General features: G+C 41.6%; 1 protein-coding gene across 1 annotated transcript in view; it reads right to left on the reverse strand.

The window, feature by feature from the left end:
- Positions 1 to 239: 239 nt before the first annotated feature.
- Positions 240 to 22,440, reverse strand: part of LOC126509018 (lysosomal Pro-X carboxypeptidase-like) — a 48,034-nt gene continuing 25,833 nt past the window's right edge. Inside the window, exons 2-9 of the mRNA XM_050154590.1 lie at positions 20,427 to 20,567; positions 17,449 to 17,550; positions 12,711 to 12,892; positions 12,224 to 12,381; positions 10,384 to 10,553; positions 6,921 to 7,085; positions 5,985 to 6,172; positions 240 to 2,678 (exon numbers count right to left, since the gene is read on the reverse strand). Coding sequence (XP_050010547.1) covers positions 2,462 to 2,678; positions 5,985 to 6,172; positions 6,921 to 7,085; positions 10,384 to 10,553; positions 12,224 to 12,381; positions 12,711 to 12,892; positions 17,449 to 17,550; positions 20,427 to 20,567 — 1,323 coding nt within the window. The 3' untranslated portion in view covers positions 240 to 2,461. The remainder of the gene's footprint in view (positions 2,679 to 5,984; positions 6,173 to 6,920; positions 7,086 to 10,383; positions 10,554 to 12,223; positions 12,382 to 12,710; positions 12,893 to 17,448; positions 17,551 to 20,426; positions 20,568 to 22,440) is intronic.

The raw sequence follows: 22,440 nt of genomic DNA on the forward strand, positions 1-22,440 counted from the left end.
TTGCAAATGGCCAGCGGCTGCATGGTCATTCCTGGGCACTGGGAAGACTGGGAACTCCCTCAGTGTGACGGTCAATGGACAAAAGCAGAGAGTGCTGCAGAGGCTGGGGCGGGAGGGTAAGGAGTGGGTGCTGCCGGGGAAACAAGGAAGAGCAGAACAGCTCACACCGGGATTATACAACTGCTGCTCACTCGCCCTGCGGCCAGGGCCATAACCTCTCGGCTCCACAGACACCCCTAAGAAGTTCTCTAAATGTATTTATTCCAACTGACTCTAAGTAATTAAGGTAACAAAAGATATAAAAAAAATTTCACTCCAATTTTAGACAAATAAGGCACTCTAATTTTGTACAATTCCCATTTCCTATGTGTTAAAGTAATCGCATTATCAAATATAAGGGCAATTTAAATATTTTTGTTTGTTTGTTTCTACAGTGGGGTCTTGCTTTGTTGTTCATAATGGTTTTGAATTCCTGGGCAGAAGTTATCTTCCCGCCTGAGGTTCTTAGTTACCAGGGGTTACAAGCAGATCTGCCACCCTAGGATAAAGATTTAATAGGGCTTACTTTATATTCTGATTCTCTTTCAATTTAAAATTAACTTAAGAACATTTAAATAAGGTCAAGATAGGTTAAGACTGTTGTTATATACATAAAATATACAGAAGTAAAACGAAATTATACTTGCATAAATTCTTTTGCAATGTATTTCTTTAAAAAAACTTCAATTTCAACTTCACCTAACAGCTAATACAACATCAAATGCCAAAGTATCTTAAAGCTTGCAAATTAGTAAAAAGATTTTGTGGAAAACCACCTAAAATCCCAAAATAAGAGTAATAATGTCCTCCATTAGACCTTGTCCAATCCTAAGCGTGAGCTAAGCAACGACGACACCAAATTGGATGGGAAAATCCCATAAGGCCTCATCCTATGCAAAGAACTACAGAAAACTAAGGAAAGCGGAGAGATGGAGAGACAGCCCTCCCCAGGGAAAAACACATCAACTGGTTACTCATACAAAACGGCCAATCCCGAAGCCATTCATAGAGTAACATGACACAGACTGTGCAGTCCGCACTTAGGAATATATCTGTGCATACATACGTGTACATACATGTATACAATAACAATTAATTAAAAGAGAGCAGGGAGGGGTATATAGGAGGGCTTGGAGGGAGGAAAAGCAAAAGAGGAATGTTGTGATTGTATTATAATCTCAAAAATAAAAATGGAATAATAAAATAAGACCTTGTTGAAGGTCTGAGAATATTTTTTAAAAATCAAGAAATGGTAAGGACATGACTGAGAAAATAGTAAGAAACTGGGGAGAGAAGCTCTTTCAGCAGAGACAAGACTGTCAGTCTCGGTGTCCCTGAAAGGTCTGGACTCTGCTTTATTTTCTATCCTAGAAAAAACCCTTTGGAAGAAAGGCCTCACAACCGCTTGGCAGTTCCACCCCCCCTGGAGACGGGAAGGGTCCGTCATCTGCCGTGTGTGTACATTGCTCTGCCTGTCGCCTGGAAGCCACACAGGAAAGTCCCCACGCACCTGCTGCTCCGAGTCCTGCCACTTAAGGCTTCCATGATACCAGTAACAATGACTAGAACGTGAAATTCCTTCATGAAATAAACAGAAGTACACTCTATTTTCTCAATAGCTGATTTGCCAATTTTTAAAGGATTTTTATTAACAGAATTTGTGCAGTTTTAAAGTAAAAAAACAGCACATTTCCTAAACTGGCAGAATTTAGGCAGTCACGACAAAACAGACCTGAGAAACAAAGAGCAATGGAGCAGGAGAAGCCAGATTTCTTCCTGGCAGTACCACGGTGGCAAATATCAGGAACTAAGGAAAGCTGCCAAGGGGGAAAGAGAAAAAGAAAGGACTTTGCAAAGGCAGCAGGCCCAGGCACACTGCCTTCCCAACAGCGGAGGAGACGGGAGCAAAACACAGGTAGGTCTGCCTCGGTCTTTATTGCAGCACAGTTCAAAGGCCACCATGGAGCTCACAGGAAGCCGCCCCATTTCCTGGATTGGCACCGCACAGCCCACCAGCTGCAGCGGCAGCATTTCTAGCCCAGCTTCTGCTTTTCCTTTGGTGCCAGGAATGGGGGCTCACAATGGGCCAGAGAGACGACCACCTCAAAACCAAGGCTACGTCCCCACTTGTGAGAAAAGTGGCTCTCCCTCTGCTGAAAGACAGTCAGGAACCATGCCAGTTCTGATGGCAGGAGAGCCGCCATGATGACGTTCTTCCTGGGGAGTGACACAAAGAAATGAGGACGGAGCAGTCACCTGGGTGGGGTGGCTGTGTGCACCCCGTCACTCTCTTCTGTCTCAGTCTTGGCCCAACAGATACGACAAGGGAGAGAAACCAATTACATACAGGAAACCACAGTGAGAGGGAATGTGGGTGGAGCGAACATAGAAGAAAACAAAAAATTATTTTTCTTAAAGTTGCTCAGGACTGCCGTCTGGCATTTTGATAGAAATCTGCGATCCATTTCTTCATGTGTTTAACTTCCGATGAGCGCGCTAACAGCACAGTGGAAGGATCGAAGGCGGTGCTGGCTCGAAGATCTAAGTGATGGGCCCCTCCGGGGATATTGATCGCCACCAGGGTATCTGTGATGTCTTTGGTTACTCCACCTCCTGACCACGGGTCTAAGTCACCGTTGCTGCAAACGAGAGGAAGGAGAAAATCAATATGCCTTTATATTGTCTCCACCTTTCGGACAAGCATTGCACATGTGAACGCTATCACCCTCAAGGCTTCGTAGACTTGCACATCTTAAGTTCCCCTGCGTATATCTAGGAATGGAATTTCCGAGATATGTGATACCACTTAACTTCCTCATGAACTGCCAAAAAGTTTCCTAAAGTAGCTTCACCATTTAATAGTCCCGTTAGCAACCCAGGATTTGGATTCTTTGTCACTGTGGATTGAGGTGGGATTAGAGGAGAGCTTGACCACTAGGCTACAAGTCAGTCTTCGCCGTGGTCTTCACATACATGCCCAGCTGATACTGATCATCTTTTCATGTCTTGTTAGGCCACTTGAATAGACCATTCGGAAAATTTTCTGAGACTATCACTTTCCCTGCTGCGGTCCTAATAAAGGCATCAGCTCATAAATACCCGCCCTCTCCTTGCCTGTCCTCCCTGACCTTCACTGTGCAGACTTCAGAGGTGCCATGTTTCTAGAGAAATATGAACACGACTCCTAAACTTCCACACTGTGGTTGTCACCTGTGTACATAGATCCCAGTGGGTGTTTTTCTGTCTGGCTTTTAGTAGCTACTAAGGACAGCAATGGGGTAAGCTGGTGGAATGATTCAAAGAGATTCATTTAAAATACTGCTGTGAAAATGTTGCTGCCGGGAATGGCTGCATATGTCAGCAAACCCAGCGATGGAAAGATAGAGGAAGGAGAGTCAGGAGTTCAATGTCTTCCTTAGCTACATGAGGAGTTCAACATCAGTCTGGACTACCTGAAGCCTTGTCTCAAAGAACCAAATGATGCTATCCTTCCAAATATGAGAGCATAAGATGTTTTCCTATTAAAAGGAATATACTTAGATAAGAGTTGAGGGATCCGTTAGTCTGTGGGTATAAGGACATGACAAGTCATCAGGAGCTGGTTTGATACGATGTCCACTTAGCAGCACAGCAGTAGGCGGTCCTTCCTTAGGGTCTATGACGTGTCTAATACATGTTCTTAGCTGATAAAGGTGCTGGGCATGGGTTTCACCTTGTGGAGCTGGCCTTAAATCCAATGAGAAACTGGCTGGTAGCTCCCATGATGTTTGTGCCACCACTGCACCACTGGGCATGTCTTCGCCTACCCAGTTGTTACTGCAGCTCACAGGGTTCGTAGCTGTATGACTGACGATTGCTTTCTTTCTCCTGCAGCTTGTATAACACCGTCCAGCGTTATGAATCCTACTTGACTTTGCCCTGTTCTATGACTCAAGTACATGGTATCTGACCACCAAGTTCTTCAGGGTAACCAAGAGCAATGGCAATAGCCTGCTGGTTTGGGGGCTCTTTAGAATATCACCTGCAACTCCAAAATAATCAGCTAATTCCTGCCACTGGGCTTTTTATTAGTTAGACTTTGATGTCTAGCAGGGGCATTGTTGCCCAATCATAGGGAAACTCTTGTGTGTGTGTGTGTGTGTGTGTGTGTGTGTTAGCATAAGTTTTTATAATAGAAACTTCCACATAGCTTTTTTTGAAAGGTCTTGAGTGGTTTTCTTTTTCATTTCTTCCATATTCACCCCCCTCCCCTACCCTTACGTCCTTGTGTGTGCACGCGCATCCATGCACTCGCATGCTGTTAGCTGTGAGTAGCAGTGAGAAGAACTAAGTCTGCAAATACGAGTCTTACATCCATACTGCCTGCATAATTTCAGTAAGAACCTAGGAGAACCTCAATTCTCACTGTACCATAGAAAAGAAAATGTTTTTACAAGATCAATTGTCCCAAACTAAATAACACGTGTGGCACATGTGTATACTACATATAGCACAAAGTACAAAACACTAACAAACACCCAATCGCTATGATTACTATAGTATTATACAAGGATGAGAAACATTAATATCACCAACGGATAAAATAATAATAAAAAATAGATGTAAAGTATTTCTCAGAAAATCAATCAAAGTATTAATTCAATGAGCATGTGTATATGTGTGTTGTGTGTTGTGGTAGGTGCATGTATGTAAGAATGTGGTGGGGGGAGCAGGAGCCTGTGCAGAGGCCAGAAGTCAGTATTCGGTGTCATCTTCTGTCTCTTTATTTACTCTTGAGACAGGCTCTCAGGCTAAACCTGAAGCTCACTATCTCGCCTAGACTGGCTAACTAGAGATCTGTGCTATACCAGCCTACCCCACAACAACTAAGGTACAGGCATGTACCACTACACCAGCTTTTACGTGGTGCTGAGGATCTGAATTCAGGTCCTCTGGCTTGTACAGGAAACATTTTCCAGACTGAACCATCTCTAATTCCCATCAACCAACTCTTTCTAGGCAAATGTATAAGTAAATATTCAGGTATATTGAATATATCTGCATTTGAAATACAATTTTAAATTCCCTGTTCTATTATTATGTATTTCTCCTTTAAGAAAAAAAGCAGTATTTTAATTGCTACTTAATGTAGAATTCTAGGGAAAAAATTACTCTAAATATATACTTTTGTTTGTTTTATTACAAAGCAAAGAGGAAAACTCCTATGCCCAATAGAACTTATATATTCCTCTACAGTATAAATGTACATAAACCACACATAAGACGGATTCTCTTAAGTATACAAATTTCTTTTTTCATTTTCCAATTAATACGCACAACCAGTCAGGAAATGCTCCAGCATTTGCAAAACAAAAAGAAGCTGCAGCCACGTGAAGAGCAAACTGCATCTGCTTTAAAAGGTCATGTGCAGCACCTGGTCACTTAGCAACAGTGTTTGGAGTTGCCCAGAGACCTCCTCTGCACTCGGACTTGAATTTCTCAGTTCAGATCAATGAAAGCTACCCCAGCCTCTGGGAAATCTCAGGATAGAGACTGTTTTCCCGAGGGACTCCAGATACCTGGGTAAAATCCTCACATAATCACTGGCCATAATAAATTTGCCTGGGAAACGATGTTAGTTAACCAGTTATTCATGGGGTCTCTTCTGAATTTATACTTAAATAACTGAGACTCACCATTGGAGAAATAATCTATGGGTTTTAGAAAACCCAAATCCTCCTAAGAAAACAATGAAAAGAACTGCCAAGGTAGGACTATAAGAGCTACGTTCTATCATGGTCTCAGCTGAGCCAGTGTTTACTGAGTGCCCACCCACCCTGTGCCTGGTGCTCCATAGCAGAAAAGAATGGCAACACTATTGTATTCTGCTACTTTATTACCGAGCACTTTCCTAGTTAAACGTTCTCGGCCATTCTGCAAGTCTCTCCACCAACCAACAAGCTCACCTGAAAATGATGTTCGAATGTGAACTGATGTTTTTGCCGCCATACAAGGTAGTTATCCAATGAGGCCGTGGTTTCACACCCCACTGGCTAAAACAGTCATCGGAAAACTTCTCCAAGTCCCACTGATATGTTTCAAACATGTCATCAACACCATTAGCACAAAAGGGCATGACCATTTCTGTGCAGGACTGAAAAGCAAAGCCAGAAAGGAAACAAAGGGAATGTGAGATGAAAAGAGACAAATTATGCAAATTTATTCAGCTGCTATGTTGTAGAGCTAGGGTCTGAACTTGCAATAGAGCTTCAGCCCCCAACCTACCCTCAACTTTCCTGCCACACAACCCCTTATTTCTCATACAAAGACATGGTTGAGATGTCACAGGAGTTAGCACTGTTTTCTTCCTTCCTCCCTGCCTTCCTTCATTTCTGCCTTTCTGTCTTTCTTCCTTTTTTCCTTCATTTCTTTCTTTGTTTCTTTGCAAAAACTTTTCCTTCATGTCTTTAATCATATTTAGCCCTCGAGACAACCCTGGCAGTCTTACTGTGCAGGTCACAGAATGGAGACTCAGAGTCAAGTTAGACTTCCCTTCCTTCGTACAGCCTTACAGTGCTTCCTTTGCAGGACTTGTCAAGGTCTATTATAGTGTTAATTTATCTTTCTCATCAGGCTACATTTTAAAGTAAAAAAATCACAATTATTTATTTTTATATGTTTGAAACATAAGAGATTATGATCAATGATAGCCATGCATTATATATTTACTGATGATTAAATATAGGAAGGGAGGAAAGATTGAAGAAGGAGGGAGAGGGTCATGCTGCAACTTCACAGTGGCCAGGCTTGGGTCAAGTTAGGTAGCACAATGACTGGTTTATATGACAGTGCAATAGAACCAGTAAAGAGCCAGTTGAGCTCAGGGAAACTATGATGCTCACCTGATAGCTCCAGCCCACGGAGCCTAGACTGCCGGTGGCTGTTTGTGAAATATTCAGGCATTGCGCTTGGCCTGAATAATTATAATATATATTCAGAGCTTGGAAAATATTCTGCAGCAGCACTGTATCCGATACATTAGGATTTTTCAAGTACTGGCACACTACCTAAGGAGAGTCAGATATAAATAAAAAATTAGTTATTCTTCGAAGGTAGAAATTGTTCAGCAACACATTAAGATTTTATTAATGTTTTATGACAAAATTGAGATATTTCCTCTTCATCTCACTCATTTGCTATTCATGCACTCACCCTAAATCATTTTTAACTTTACACCCCATTCTACAATAGCCTTGCCATTTTCAGTTTTATGGTAATTAGTAACAAAGTCTATTTCTACATCTTGAATGGTTCATGTAACAGTATACATTCTTAACAAGAGAGCCATCTCTCTAGCCCCCCCCCTTGTCTTTAGATGGACTGTCCAAACTAAAAAGTACTAGAGAAGTCTTAAGAGTTCAATTACACCACAGACTAGATAAACTTGACATAAGTTTATTGACTATTCCATCTAACAAATACAGTGTTCTTACCACCCATGAAATCTTCTCCTAAAGTACCATCTTCTAGGCTTCAAATTCAATCTTATGGAATATTAAAAATTCTTATATATTTTTATGTAAAGATTCTTATACATATTCTTATATATTTCCAGATCATAGCACAGTAAAACTACAAACCACACAAATGCACACAGAGAGAACATTATACTTATGGATGACTAGTGGGGCTGAAAGAAACTGGAGAGGAAATTTTTTAAAATTCTAGAATCAAATGAAAAAGAAATCACAACTTAACCAGAAACTTCAGGATACAACTAAGGCTGTTCTAAATGGTACTAGTTTTGAGTGCTTATATTTTAAAACCAGAAATATCTCCAGATAAATAATTTGATGACATACCTTAAGGTATCAGAAAAAATGAGAAGATTGCAAATCCAAAAGTAGCAAAAAAGCAAGAAATAATAAAGACCAGGGCAGAAATTAATGAAATGGAGACTAAAAGAAAAACTCATAGAATCAATCAAGGGGTTGATTCTTAAAGGAAAAAAAATATAAACCAGATTGACAGGGCACCTAACCAAACTAAGCAAAAAAAAAAAAAAAAAAAAAAAAAAAAGAGAGGGGGGGGTAATAAAGTGACAAACTGGAGGTGAAAGATGGAGGCTATTACATATGCCAATGACATCCAGAAAGGTTTCACTGAAGAAGAAGGATCTATCCTAAATATGATTAGCACCATCCCATAGGCTGGGGTCTATACTGAATTAAAAAAAGAGAATGAGAGCTTCCTGGTGAAGACGCAGTGTGACCATCTTCAACTGCGCTGCTGTTGTGCCCCCATGATGGACTGCATCCTCTCGAATGTAAGTTGAAGTACAGTCCTCCTTACCTGAGTGAAAATACAGTCCTCCCTACTTGAGTGGAAATACAGTCCTCCCCCTACTTGAGTGGAAATACAGTCCTCCTTACCTGAGTGGAAATACAGTCCTCCCTACTTGAGTGGAAATACAGTCCTCCTTACTTGAGTTGCTTCTTGTCAACTACTTAGTCACAAGCTGTGAGACCAACATACTTCAAAAGAAGAGATGCAAATGTGTGTGTGTGTGTGTGTGTGTGTGTTTATATGTCACAAGGAAGGATGGAAAAGCAAATACTGAAAGCAAGAAAAATAGTCTTCCCAGGGAAAGCATGCCGGTTGGTTGTCCAAAATGAAAAGGTCAGCCCTGAAAACATCATGTTTATATATTTGGGGACACACACACAGCAAATGAAGAAAAGGAGGCCACGAATTTGAGAGAGAGCAAAGAAGGCAATACATGGGAGAAGTTGAAGGGAGGAGAGGAAAAGAGGGAAATGATATATTATAGGCTCAAAAATAAAAATTAGAATAAAAATACTGGAAACGTTAATAGTTGCTTAGTCCTGATGAAGGCATATCACCTTTTATGGAACTATTTTTGCCAGTGTTCTGTGGACTTAAAACTTTCAAACTAAGCTGGTAAAATAAAACAAACCTCTTTCACTTATACTAAAGCAAAGAAATATATAAAGGGGAAGAAGAGAAAAATGAAAGGAGAGAGAAAGAGAGGTAGAAAGGAAGACAAATGGCCATAAACACTTAAAGAGTGACAACTGAGCTGACACTAAAAATGATACTTATTTTACCTGGTTTTTGTTGGAAACACTGTATACGAAATATACAGAGGAAATAGATGTTTCCTATTAATTACAAGGTTATAATAGACTTTTAAATTAAAAGTACATGTGAACCTGTGGTGACACAGGTTTGTCATCCAGTGCTGGGGAGGCCTGCCTGGACAACAGAGTGACTTCAAGACCAGGCCATGTCTCAAAACAGGAAGTAGAAAGAGGATCAGCCATATAGTTCAGCATGTGAACGGTCCCAGGGTGGATCTGTACTGAAGGTGGGAGGTGGGGAGTTGGTACTTTTGAAACCCAGTGCTCACATGACTGATTCTAGTTTCATTTCCAATACTGCACACCATGGAAATACCATCAATTATTTCCTCAAACCTTAACCATGAATTCAGCCAGGCTTTGGTTTTAAAATTAAGAAAGACATTCTTAACAAATGAATGTTTAAGTTGAGCATATGTAATAAATACTTTTACCATGAAAAGAACTTTAGCACTGTGAAAGATCGAAAAATGAGTGTGGTATGTTTTCACACTGGAAAAAGAACATAAAATTATCATAATTTACTACTCGTGGGTGTCCCCAAATCTAATAATTTGCAGAGTCTGCAGCAGAACTCCGCGCATTTACTTTCGTGCTATTGCACAGAGGAAGACAGGGAGCCCTGGGGAAGAAGCCCCTTGTCTAGGATCACAGAGAGGTAAGCAGCAGCTCCAGGCCACTCCCTCGCCACCAGCACATCAGGAGATTCTCTTGCACGCTGCTGTTTGGCAGGTGGATCATCGTTTGCGGTAAGTGTGGCATTTAGGATGCCTTTAATGGTCCACTGACTCAGAACAGTGACAAAAGCTGCCACTTGTTCAGCTCAGCTAATGTATTACGTAGATCTAGGCATGATACAAAGACGAGACACATTATATATCAAAGTACAGCCCAGAATTTGACACACAATAGTTATTCCATTAGCACCCCAACTATTGGTCTTATTTCTTATTCCGATAATGCTGTAACCGATGAGATTTATCTCCAGTTCTCGAGTGAGAAAACCGGGGTCAGAAGACAGCCGACATGCCTAAGATCAAATAATCAGAGCGCTGTAGAACCCAGGATTCCCGCCCACAAGCATTAATTTCACAGAGTCTCTAAGTGGAATTTTTCCTGATGTTGAAAGTCAAAGCCTGCATATCAAAAAAAAAAAAAAGAGAAAAATATTTTACATAAAAAATAGAAGACACTTTCCCATTACCTTGATAGGCCAAGCAGGCAAGGGCTGTAGAAAATTGGCTTCATAAGGGTAGTCCACCATGGCCAGGTTCAACCAGGTCTCCGAGATCCATTCTTTTAAATATGAGATGTCCTCAGAAGACAAGGGGCTACAGAGGTGAAGGGCTTTTGTGAGCCATTGGAGACCACCACCTGAAGATAGAAGGGCATTGCTAATCTGCAGATCAACCAATCATGTATTCTCTACTTGGAATTACGGAAAACACAGTTTCTACATGACTTCTCCAAGAAATTTTCCAATCTTCAACAAAATATTTTAGGACAATTAGATACACTCATAAAATTTACCAAAATTAATATTATTTCCTGGTTTAAGATACTACTGAAATAAATAAGAATACTAAAAACTGCATAAACTACAATAAAATTAAGCAAATAGATACACTTAATTATTAGAACAGAAGGTTACTATTATCAGAAGGTTTCAACCTTCCTGATACTGAGACCTTTTAATACAGCTCCTCATATTATGGTGATCCCTAACCATAAAATTATTTTGTTGCTACTTTAGAACTGTAATTTTGCTACTGTTATGAATTGTAATACATATATCTGATATGCAAGACATCTGATATATGACCACCAAAAGGGCTGCAACCCATAAGTTGAGAACCACTGAATTAGACTATTGAGCACAAGACAGCAAACACACAAAATCCCACACACTATGGAACTCTCATGACTAAGACACCAGAATAAGAACATCAGCCTACGGTTCAAGATGAGATTGACTGTGTAGGTGTGAGGAAGGACTGAGGACAGCAATAGGCTGATATTACTGACACCAAGCATTTGCTTTTAAAATATTATTTATTTATATATTTTGATTGGTATAATTCTGTATAGGTAGAGTGTGTGTGTGTGTGTGTGTGTGTGTGTTAACGTGTGGCAGTATTAGATGAGGAAGACTCCTCAGTAGGTAAGGTCCCAGCTATGCAAACATATAAGACCTAAGTTTGAACTCCTATAACCCATATAAAACCCCAGAAGTGGTGGTGTGTGCCTGTAACTCCAGGTTAGGTCGGGAGGGGCAAAGATAAGCAGATCCCCGAAGCTCACTGGCCAGCCAGCCTATCCTGTGAATGAGCTTCAGATTCAGTGAGAGACTATGTCTCAACAAGAAAAAAAAAAAGGCAGGGAGAGGACTTGAAGAAAGGCACCAAAAGTGACCTCTGACCTCCACATGCACACACATGCATGCCCACTGAACAGGTACAGCAGTGATCACATACTAACAGGCACATACAAAACAATACACAAACATTTAATACATCATACACACACAGACAGACAGACAGACAGACAGACAGACAGACAGACAGACAGACAATACAACAAAGACACATGACTACAATTAAAAAAAAAAGTCACAGTGGGGGCTGGAGAGATGGCTCAGAGGTTAAGAACACTGACTGTTCTTTCAGAGGTCCTAAGTTCAATTCCCAGCAACCACATTGTGGCTCACAACCATCTATAATGATGGCCTGTAAACATACATGCAGACACTGTGTACATAATAAATAAATCTTCAAAAAAAATTTAAAAAGTCACAGTGTTAGATTTTTGATTTTTTTCCTGGGGTCAGGGTGCGTGTCTGAGAAAAGATTTCTTGGTATAACCCTGGCTGTCCTGGAACTCGCTCTGTAGGCCAGGCTGGCGTCGAACTCACAGAGATCTGCCTGCCTCTGCCTCCCGAGTGCTGGGATTAAAAGGCCTGCACCGCCACCCAGTGGCCACATGGATTGTTAAAGGGTAAAGAAAAACAGACAAACTGCAAATTCACTCTCTTAATGAAAGCGTACCTGTACTGGAGAGTCGGTTAATGGCACCCCAGGATCTGCGGATGCTCTCTGCACAGTGTGGACCACTTTTCCTAAAATCTTCCGTTACAATCTTCATAAATATACCACAGGGAACCAAATCCTCAAACTGCCAGATAGGGGCAGAAGCTGCAAGAGCTCTTAATGATAGAGGAAACGAGAGGAGAAAGAGAGAAATGTAATTTGTCTACTCATTCTTTGTTTATTGATTTTGCTTTTTCGAATGTGTGTACGCATGTGTTTGTGTCACATGTGTGCAAGTCCCTGTGGAGACTAGAGAAGAGGTCAGGTCAGCTGGAACTTGAGTTACAGGCCATTGTGAGCCACCTGACACAGGTGCTAGGAACCAAATCCATAATACTATTGCTAATGAGAACGAAACCAAAAATGCCCATACACACAGCATGGAGCTTTACGAACCTCTAATTGTTTCTAGATTGTTAGCTGTGTCCAGCATAAATGCACTTACCCAACTACTGAGTGAGGATATTTCATTCTGAACCAGGCTGCGAGCATGCCACCATAAGAGCCCCCGATGGCAATGACAGGCTGGTTTCCAGCTCCTGGGATTGTTCTTCTCAAGTGTCTGATTAACTCTGCAAAATCAGCCAGGGCTTGTTCTGACGTCAGGAAATTTAAGTGTTGGGAATCCTGTACATTGTGTGTATTTATTCATTTTAAGAACAAAGACAAAGAGACCAGGAATAAATGAGTACATATTGGCAGCTGAGGCACAATGTAGATTCAGAACAGTTTTCGTTCCTTGAAATAGATTTCCAGACAATTGAGCTAAAATCGCACATCATCCACATCAAAGCAACCCATGAGAAGTAACTAAGTCTGTGAAAGAACATGGCATATTTTCTAATCGAATGTAATTCTGTTACTATTAAAAGTTTTTTTTTCAAATGCAAAACAGAAAGCAAGACCTAACACACATTTAAACATTTAAGAAAATGTCCTTAAAGAGCAGAGACCTCACTATGGCCTACTTAAACATTTAGCCAGTTGGATTCTTCGACCACAGCTCTGATTTTGTTGAGAAATGTAAAGTATAAATATGATACATAGCTATTTTTAAGTTACAGAACTCCTTATTTGTAAACAAGACAATACATTTGAGGAAGATTCATAAAAGGAACCGTCCTAGGGATGTTCCTGGGCAACAGGAACCGTATCTGTGAACCACACAGAGGCATTGGTCAAGCCCAAAACGTCTCCATTTTCCTAAGTGGATAGTGATCCTCTTGTCTCCAGCAGCCAGCGTCCTCCAGAACAAACAGTGATGGTTTAGAATAAGGATATGGACACCCACAGGGTCTGGAAAGGGAGGTTTCTTGAGCCCTCAGCTTATGTCTCAGGGATGGATGTCAGTAATCTTATGAGGTCTGAAGGATACTTTTGTTTCTGAGTGAAATAAAATTGCACTAAGAGTTGTCACTATGCTGTATCTGAAACTGTTAAAAATTTCTGCCAAGTCTTCAACCCTAAAATTTAATTGTCCTTCTTGCCTGGAGTCCATCAGTTATACCCGGACAGAGCCTGGTTGTTTGGTTTACAAACAAACACAATGACCACAAAAAGAATTGAAACAGCTGCTAAACCCAAAGATCTATCAGAAGCCAGGGAGGATGGATGAAAGGACTTCAGAGCTCCAGTCTGTCAGACACAGGGCAGAGAGCAGGTGTGAGCCGGCAGCGTAACTGAGGAAAGCCCGGGCCCCAGGTCCAAACTCCTCAGCATGGAAATCACCGCAGCCATCCAGACAGTGGAGAATACTCGGGACACCGACAGACATGTGTCCCTCCCCTTCTCCAGCCCCTTCACCCAGTTTCACCTCAGAGAGCACCTTCAGCAGGACCGCTGGCCATGAGGGAAGTGAACCCACCCTATGTGACTCTTGAAGGAGCTTAAGTGCTACCCTATCACCTCCCTGGCAAGGCAGCCCTGGCTTGGCCCTACCCTGCAAACGTCACCATTTAAAACATCACAGCACAATTCACAAGCTTGTTCATCAAACAGCACTCAAAGATGTTATTTGCTCAAGGCCTCGTTGAGGTTGTAGAAATGAAACATTTAGCAATAAATGTCATGGAATACAAAACTAAACTTAATATGTGGCTGTTATAATTTTATTTCAAGTCTTGACATATTTAAACTATCTAAGATATATTCCAATATAAACTAAATCCTGCAGACAACTGAGAAGAGGATCCTGAGTCAAAATAAACTCTCTCCTCTTTACCAGAAAGACGATATATTCACTACAGCACCAGCGGGAACTAGCTCAGCTGCCCATCACAGACAGCTACAAAGCTGGAAGGGAAATAAAGTGTCCCTGGAAGACAATGATCCCCAAGTAAACAAAAACCCACTCAGCAAGTTCCATGATGATTTAGCTCTCTGTGCAGTTCCATTTTCCTCTGCAAGATGAAGTGCCGGACTCGGAAGGCTAACAGGCATTATTTAAATGCATCTATAAACTTTTCACATGCCTTTCTTTTAAAGATATAACCTAATCTACTCCTTTGGACTTGGGCTACACTTAATGATTTGGTTCTAGTGAACAAAATATGGTCGATGTGATGAGTCTAATGACTTAGCAGGTCATTAGAAGTCACTTCAGCGTCCACCTTGGTTTGCGGTGTTGAGAGAAGCTACCAACTACTCACAATAGTCTCACACAGGCACACTGGGCAATGCAGGTGGTGAGGGTCATTGGCCTCTTGCCGGTGTCCACAGCAGTTTAGCAACTCCTCTGATGACCTGTTATGACTGGATACAAGCCTTCAGGTGGCCACCACTTTGTCTGACATTTAGCCTAGAGAGACCCTGAAGCAGAACCTCCCAACTAAGCTCTTCCTCACAGTAATGAGTGTTTTCTGCCATTCTGGTGTCTTTGCTCATACTTGTATTGAAAGAAGAGACAAAGCAGGAGGAGTATGAGTTCAAGACCAGCCTGCGTTATATCACTAGACTCTATCTCTAAACGATCAAGCGCAAATCATAAACTTACTACTCTTTTAGGTCAGGACGCTTCATTTATCTGGCACTAGACAACGGATACGGCTGTATAGCTTTGTTGGATTTATCTATTTGGCCTTCATTCTAGTTCTCACTACCCGACACCGGAGCCCATTAGCAATATTACTGTGTCCCAGTCCCGGCATTCCTTATCTCAGGCATACTTCACCTGCTCCATTAACCTGAACCCTCATCCAAAATGTATGCTGACCTTTCACCTCCTCTCTCTGTTACACTTCACTTCCATTTTATATGGTACTATATATAGTTGAGTGCAGCTGTTTTCAATTCTCATATGGTAGGTATAACATCTCTTATGCTATTAACAACTTTCATGAGCACAGAAAAAGGAAAAAGGTACACCAAGAACAGGTACGGGTCCACTGCTAATAGAGTCGTGATTGTAGCTAGCTACGGGCACCGTGTTTCAGGGGCCTGCTCACTCCCCTAGCCACACGTGTATGTAAAATACTAAAGAACAAAATTGGTCATCCAGCGCAGCATGTTACAACACGGCACTCTGCCACTGACTTAGAGCACGTGTGCACTGTGAGCTCATTTTCTCCTCGCTTCACTTGCCACCTCACAAACTCAGTCAACTATAAATACAACATGTTAAACGCTTCTTTCAAAACAGCCTCAAATGTGGCGATTCCCAAATTATTTTAGATGACAATTTACACCAGGATGGTTTCTCCCTATCAAATGAGATCAAAGACATCAGGTACCATGCAAACATTTAAAGACAACATTGTCATATTTTATTGGGAGCTGTGAAGCCCCAGATCCTGAATTTCTTGTAAACAACTTGTTTTCCCCGATCTGAGTGCCTACAGCTGCTCTGAGCACGAGACCCTCGGGAGTTCCTGATGGCAGGGGAGTGGTTTCTGGTGCGTTTGGCTGGGGCGTGGCTATCCCTATATAAGCTACCCCTGGACACAATAAAGGGGGCATTCCTGTTTCAAGGATGACTCATGTCTCTGTCTGTGAGTCTTCGTGTGTTTCAATCTCCAGCCCCTTGCCCGGTTCACGAACTGTACAGTGGCGCATAAAGCGCAGACGGACGTGGTGCGCCGCAATACTTTAATGCAATTCAAAAAAACGTCATCAGTACAGAAGGTCCTTGGTTAATAGGATGCTAATTTTACAAAACTGAGTTTCCTAATATTCCTATTATTAGTAATAGTGGAAGTGAGAAATTACTATAGTTAGAAGGACAAGGGTAAAATAAAGTCATTCACTGGAGAGGAAAGTATCCTGGTTCATTAAGTTTGCAGCCTGCCAAAGGCCAAGAAAGAGCTAATAGGAACACCAGGGGTAGCATGACCTCGTAGAACTCATATAAATACTGACTACATGTTACTGAAAAATACTTTTCATCTATTTTCATATCTTTTATTCCTGAGACAGGAATAGAAACTTAGCACCTACTTTATGGAACAGAATTGTTTACTGAAACTATTAAAGAAAATTCCCTGCACTGTGTGTAGCAAAAGAGTAAGACTGACCTAGCTGAAGCCGGCCTGGATGACTGAACTTAAACTAACTGGGGTTGTAGATGATGGTAGAGCCCTTACATGGTAGGCCTGCCTGCTCAGGTCCCCAAAACCACAGACAAGGCAAAACAAACAAACAAAAAAAAAAAAACTGATAGGGAGCTGGAGAAATAGCTCAGCAGTGAAGAGCACCTATTGCTCTAGCAGAGGACCTGGTTTTGGCTCCCGACACCCACACTGCGGTGCAGCCCTGCATAAGTGCAGTTCCAGGGGATGCAGTGCCCTCTTCTGAGCTTCTCAGGCACCGCACTCCCACATGGTGTGCAGACAAGTGCAGGCGAAGCGGTCAGATACATAGAATAATTCTGAGCTTTTTAGAATAAAATATGACAGCAATTACACCATGGCTTTAAAGGCCCTGGAGGAGGACTATGAACAGAGCTTGGTGGGGGTGTTCGCTCTGCCTTGGGTTTCATCCTCAGCACAAAAAGGAACAAAGAAAGAAAAACTTTCATTTCACCTAAATTGTTCATATCAAGGAAAGGTAAAGGACAATTATTGAGCTTCCAGGCAGTTCAAGTTAAAGTGATCTCACACTCTGTGAGCATACATGCTCCAAACTTAAACAAATCACCACCCAAAAGGATGCCCCAAAGCTTTGACTTTCACAGAAAAATGTGTACGTACCTTGAATGAGTCCTCACCGAAGGGCAGGGATTCCCCATAGTACCGATGTTCAGCAAACACCAGCATCGCTTTCAGTTCCTCAGCCACTTCCCACATGAACCCCTGGAAGAGCCACAAATTTACAAGGAAAACAAGGCCATGAGCCAGTGCCTCGGACCTTTGCAAGCCAAGTGAAATAGATGTTAAATCAGATCAGAAAGGGCTCCGAAAAACTGTGCAGTTTACGAGTGTTCCACAGAAAAGCCCACAATAGTTGCATCAGATTGTACTAGAGTGGAGGAAATGAGACCAGATTATTCATGTACTAGTTGCTTCCTGTCTCCTTATCCTGACCCTCTGACCCTGAGTCAATACTGTATGTCAGTCTTCAAACCACACTATGTCAATATTCTAGGAAGGAGGTAAAGCTGCCCCCCAAAGACATACACAGACAACATAAAGGAATTAGCAGAAAAATGAGCATATTAAACTCGCTGGGGATTTTAGTCATATATGTCAGCTGTTAATAACTCCTGATTCCAAGGTGTCCGACAATGTTCTAACCACTACGTGTCATAATTCACCTAATTAGCGCAATAAACAGGGATCAGGCAGTGTGGTTTTACAGACACGGACACTGAGACACAAGGCTCAGTGTTCACACAGGTGGCAGAGCCAAGACTGAAATGCAGGCTGTCATGCAGAGCAGTCACCCGGGGCCACACCCTCCTCTGCATGCCCCAGTCCAGCAGAGCTGTCCATCTCCCTTCAACACAGAGTGCTGCAAGAACCCCTCTACACAAGTCCGTCTTACACCACCAGGCTGTGAATGTCTGAAGAGTGGAAACAGACCTCTGTGGAGCTGACCTCAGGCTTCGGCAGGAAGCAGCTTAACTGAACCGATGCCTGGGGCAATCAGCAATTATTTGCTTGTACCTATTTCAGGACTATTTTTACCTTTCAAGAGAGGTCTGCGTCATTCGTCAACAATCTGTACCAGCGAGCTCCTTAATCTTATTATTATTTAGTCTTCACTGCTCTAGGAGCTGGGCATTCTTACTATAACCACTGAGCAAAAGAGGTGAAGCTGGAGCTACTTGCTCAAGTGAGACAGCAAACTGGCAGTCAGAACTGAAACCTCGTCAACCTGCTTCAAGTCTTTACTGCTTCTCCAAAACTCAGTGTCCAGAAGCGAATGTGAATTGAAATGCTTTAGTCTGTAGGAAGATGTCAAGGACTGGGGAGGTCTAGTATCTGCTTCTGATGCTTATCCAGGACTGTTCCTCTCCTACATGGTTCTTCCTTTCCACTTGTCTGAGGACACGGATACCCAGCAAGCGCTCAGCAGGGTTATGGAGCCTGAGGAGCACTGGAGTCTGAAGACTGAACATCTCTCTGCCTGTATTAAAACACAGAGGAACTGGGCAGGGGAAGTTGCCTGTGGGTTTGGCAGAGAAGAATAGCTAAAAGCAAATTAAAACCCAGTAGAGGGACGGAGCTGAAGAGTTGGCTCAGTGGTTAAGAGATTTGCCTGCTCTTCCAGAGGTTCAATTCCCAGCAACCACATGTGCTCACAACCATCTGTAAGGAGATTTGGTGCCCTCTTCTGGCCTGCAGGGATACATGCAGGCAGAACACTGACTACATGGATAGGTAGGTAGATGATAGATAGATAGATAGATAGATAGATAGATAGATAGATAGATAGATAGATAGATAGATAGATAGATAGATGATAGATAGATAGATAGATAGATAGATAGATAGATAGATAGATGATAGATAGATAGATAGATAGATAGATAGATAGATAGATAGATAGATAGATAGCTCTTTAAAAAAAGTAGAGCGAACTCTACTAAGTGGAAACTAAAGGAAAATGCGGTTACTTTGCCTCTGCCCTCCCAACATGAGAGTCAAACTTATATATGTTTTCCTTGTTGGGAAATATTATTTTCAGGAGTGTGACTTTTGTTTACGCTGCATTTGTTTAACTCTGTGTTACCCTGCCTGATGGTCCTAATAAAGAGCTGAACATCAATAGCGAGGCAGGAGCAAGGATGGGCGGGGCTGGCAGACAGGATAAACAGAAAGAGAAATGAGGAAGGAGAGCGAGCGAGAGAACAAGGAGAGGAGAACATCAGGGACCAGCCACCCGGCTACACAGCAAGCCATGGAGAAAGAAGCAAAGAAAGATCTACCGAAATAGAGAAAGATAAAAGCCCAGAGGCAAAGGTAGATGGGATAATTTAAGATAAGACAAGCTGGCCAGAAACAAACCAAGCAAAGGCCGGGCATTCATAACTAAGACTAAGCCTCTATGGTTTATTTGGGAGCTGGGTAGTGGGCCCCTCAAAAAGTCAAAAGAGTAAAAGAACAACCAACAACATTTCCTTATTTACGTTGGGTTTGTTTCAGTCTTACTTACTAAGTGATAAGTATTTATTGAACATCTACTATAAATACAGCACAGTTCTTCACTTTAAAAATACAATATTAGTTAAACAAACAAAAATTCCCACCCTTACTTTTACCTTCTATATGCCATAATCCAACTTATATACAATAATGTTCCCATACCTGCTAGCCGTATAATTAAATTTCCCCAAAACAGTGGTTTTGTCTGTCTGTCAGTCTAGCCTTGAACTATATGGCAGCACAGGTTGGCTCTGAATTCCTAGCTGATGACCCTGTCTCCCTGACATTTTCCATGTTTCTATTACTATTGAGTTTATTTTTGTATTACATTTATTTACTTATTTGGGGGAGGGCACATGCCATATCACAGCGGAGGACATCAGAGAAGAACGTGCAGGCATTGGTCTTCCCCTTCCATCATGGGGTCTCAGGGACGAAGTCAGGTCGTGAGCCTTGCCCACTTTCTTTTTACTTTTAAAGAACATTCCAGTTTAAAAGGGCCATCCTTGGTCATCTCTACTGCTAACCGTTTTCCCCAGAAGCTACGTTTCAGCAGAAGAATCTCACTCGTGTGTACATACCGTATTATTGCAAAACCAGGTGATGTCCCCTTCGTTCCCGGTGTAGAACAGTATTGACCCACCGTTTGTCTGCCAGTGTTGATCAGCTATTAGGTACCGCTGTTTAAAAGTTCTCGTGTCGGAGAATCCAAAGTGGTCGACCTATGAGGGAAACAAAGCAGGCGAGACAGATGTCAAGGGAAAGTAATTCGAATTAACATGCAGGCGACTCATCCTTCCACTGAAATCAACCTGTACGAAAAAACAATCAAAAGAAAATTCAAAGTTCACTTGCTCTTATTAATACTAAGTCATTTTGAAATTACTGTGCTTATGCACTAAGATAAAACAGTATTTGTTATGGTGGTCAAGATTTTCAGTTAAAAGAAAAGATATAATTACAAAATCAAGTAGTTACTTAAAAACATAATGTCAAAATTATAAATTTTTAATTATTTGCTTTATCTGATTAATATCAATGGAGAATAAAAACTGTATATATTGTTATATATAGTGCTACAACATAATCTGAAATATATATATATATTTTAGAGTGGATAAACTGAACATAAGTGTCACTTTTCATACTTACCTTTTTAGTATGGTGAGGACATAATCAATGTCTCAATACTTTTCAAATCACCAACACATCATATTAGTTTTCGAAAAGCCTCACTATCTGAATTTTCATTATTCAAACTTTTATTATAAAAGTCAAGGACTAATTAAACCACCAAAAAGATCTGTGAACTGAAGATACCAATACTAACAGATATCCTAAATGTTGGGATTTGATGTGTAATAGAGCCTCTAAGAAAAGGAGCCAATAAAAAAACTAAGGCTTGTTACCAAAGCGACTGATGGACATCGGGACAGAGAAATTGCAAGGCAGGTCTATGCACCCTACTGCACAGTGGCTCAAAGGCATGCTTACCAACAACAGGGTTGAATTAACAGATGAAGGAGCCAGAGACAAGGAGCCATTTATTAATGGCTCACATTCTAATAAGCTTAGCATGAAACAAATTGACCACAAAAGAATAAAGGTTGTAATTGATTGAAACATTCAATTCATGAAAATCAATAGTATATGTGCTGGGTGCTTTCATGTGTCAACTGGCTGCAAGCTAGAGTCTTCAGGAGAAGGAGCCTCAGCTGAGGAAATGCTTCCTTGGGATTCAGCTGTAAATTTTCACATTTAGTGAACAATGAGGGGGCATCCCATTGTGGGTGGTGCCATCTCTGGGCTGCTGGTCCTGGGTTCTATAAGAAAGCAGACTGAGCAAGACAAGGGAAGCAAACCAGTAAGCAGCTCCCTTCCATGGCCTCTGCATCAGCTCCTGCTTCCAGGATCCTGCCCTGTTTGAGTTCCTGTCCTGACTTCCTTCAGTGATGAACAGCAATGCAGAAGTATGAGCCTAATAAGCCCTTCCTCACCAACTTGCTCTTTGGTCCTGGTGTTTCATCGCAGTGATAGAAACCCTAACTAAGACAGCATATAAGAAAACAATTTTAAGCTGGGCAGCGGTGGCACACCCCTTTAAAACACCAGCACTTGGGAGGCAGAGGCAGGCGGCTCTCTGGGAGTTCAAAATCAGCCTGGTCTACAAAGCGAGTTCCAGGACAGGCTCCATAGCTACACAGAGAAACCCTATCTTGATAACCCCCACCAAAAGAAAAGAAAGAAAAGAAAAAATTTTATACAAGAAAAAAGTTCACTTGCTGACATTTAGGGCGTCCATTGGGCCACCATAAATTAACTCCTTACTTTGAAACTGAAAATTCGTGGTTAAAAATTCTATAGTAAAGCTGCCTTTCTGATGGAATTGTCCTTCAGGGTACCGAATTGTCCCAGCTGAAGATGAAGAAGAGCTATTAATTAAAAATTAATGCAGAAAGATGACTATGTTAGAGACATGATAGTTCTGCAAAGTTACTGATTCAGGCAAGATTTATTAATGGCATTTAAAAACAGCAGAAAACTAATTTTCATACGTGTAACAATGGTATCAGAAACAACATTCTTGTCACTGGG

Source organism: Alexandromys fortis, unplaced genomic scaffold, assembly GCF_014885135.2.
Source record: "Alexandromys fortis isolate MF-2015 unplaced genomic scaffold, M_Fortis_MF-2015_v1.1 scaffold_77, whole genome shotgun sequence".
Taxonomy (NCBI): domain Eukaryota; kingdom Metazoa; phylum Chordata; class Mammalia; order Rodentia; family Cricetidae; genus Alexandromys; species Alexandromys fortis.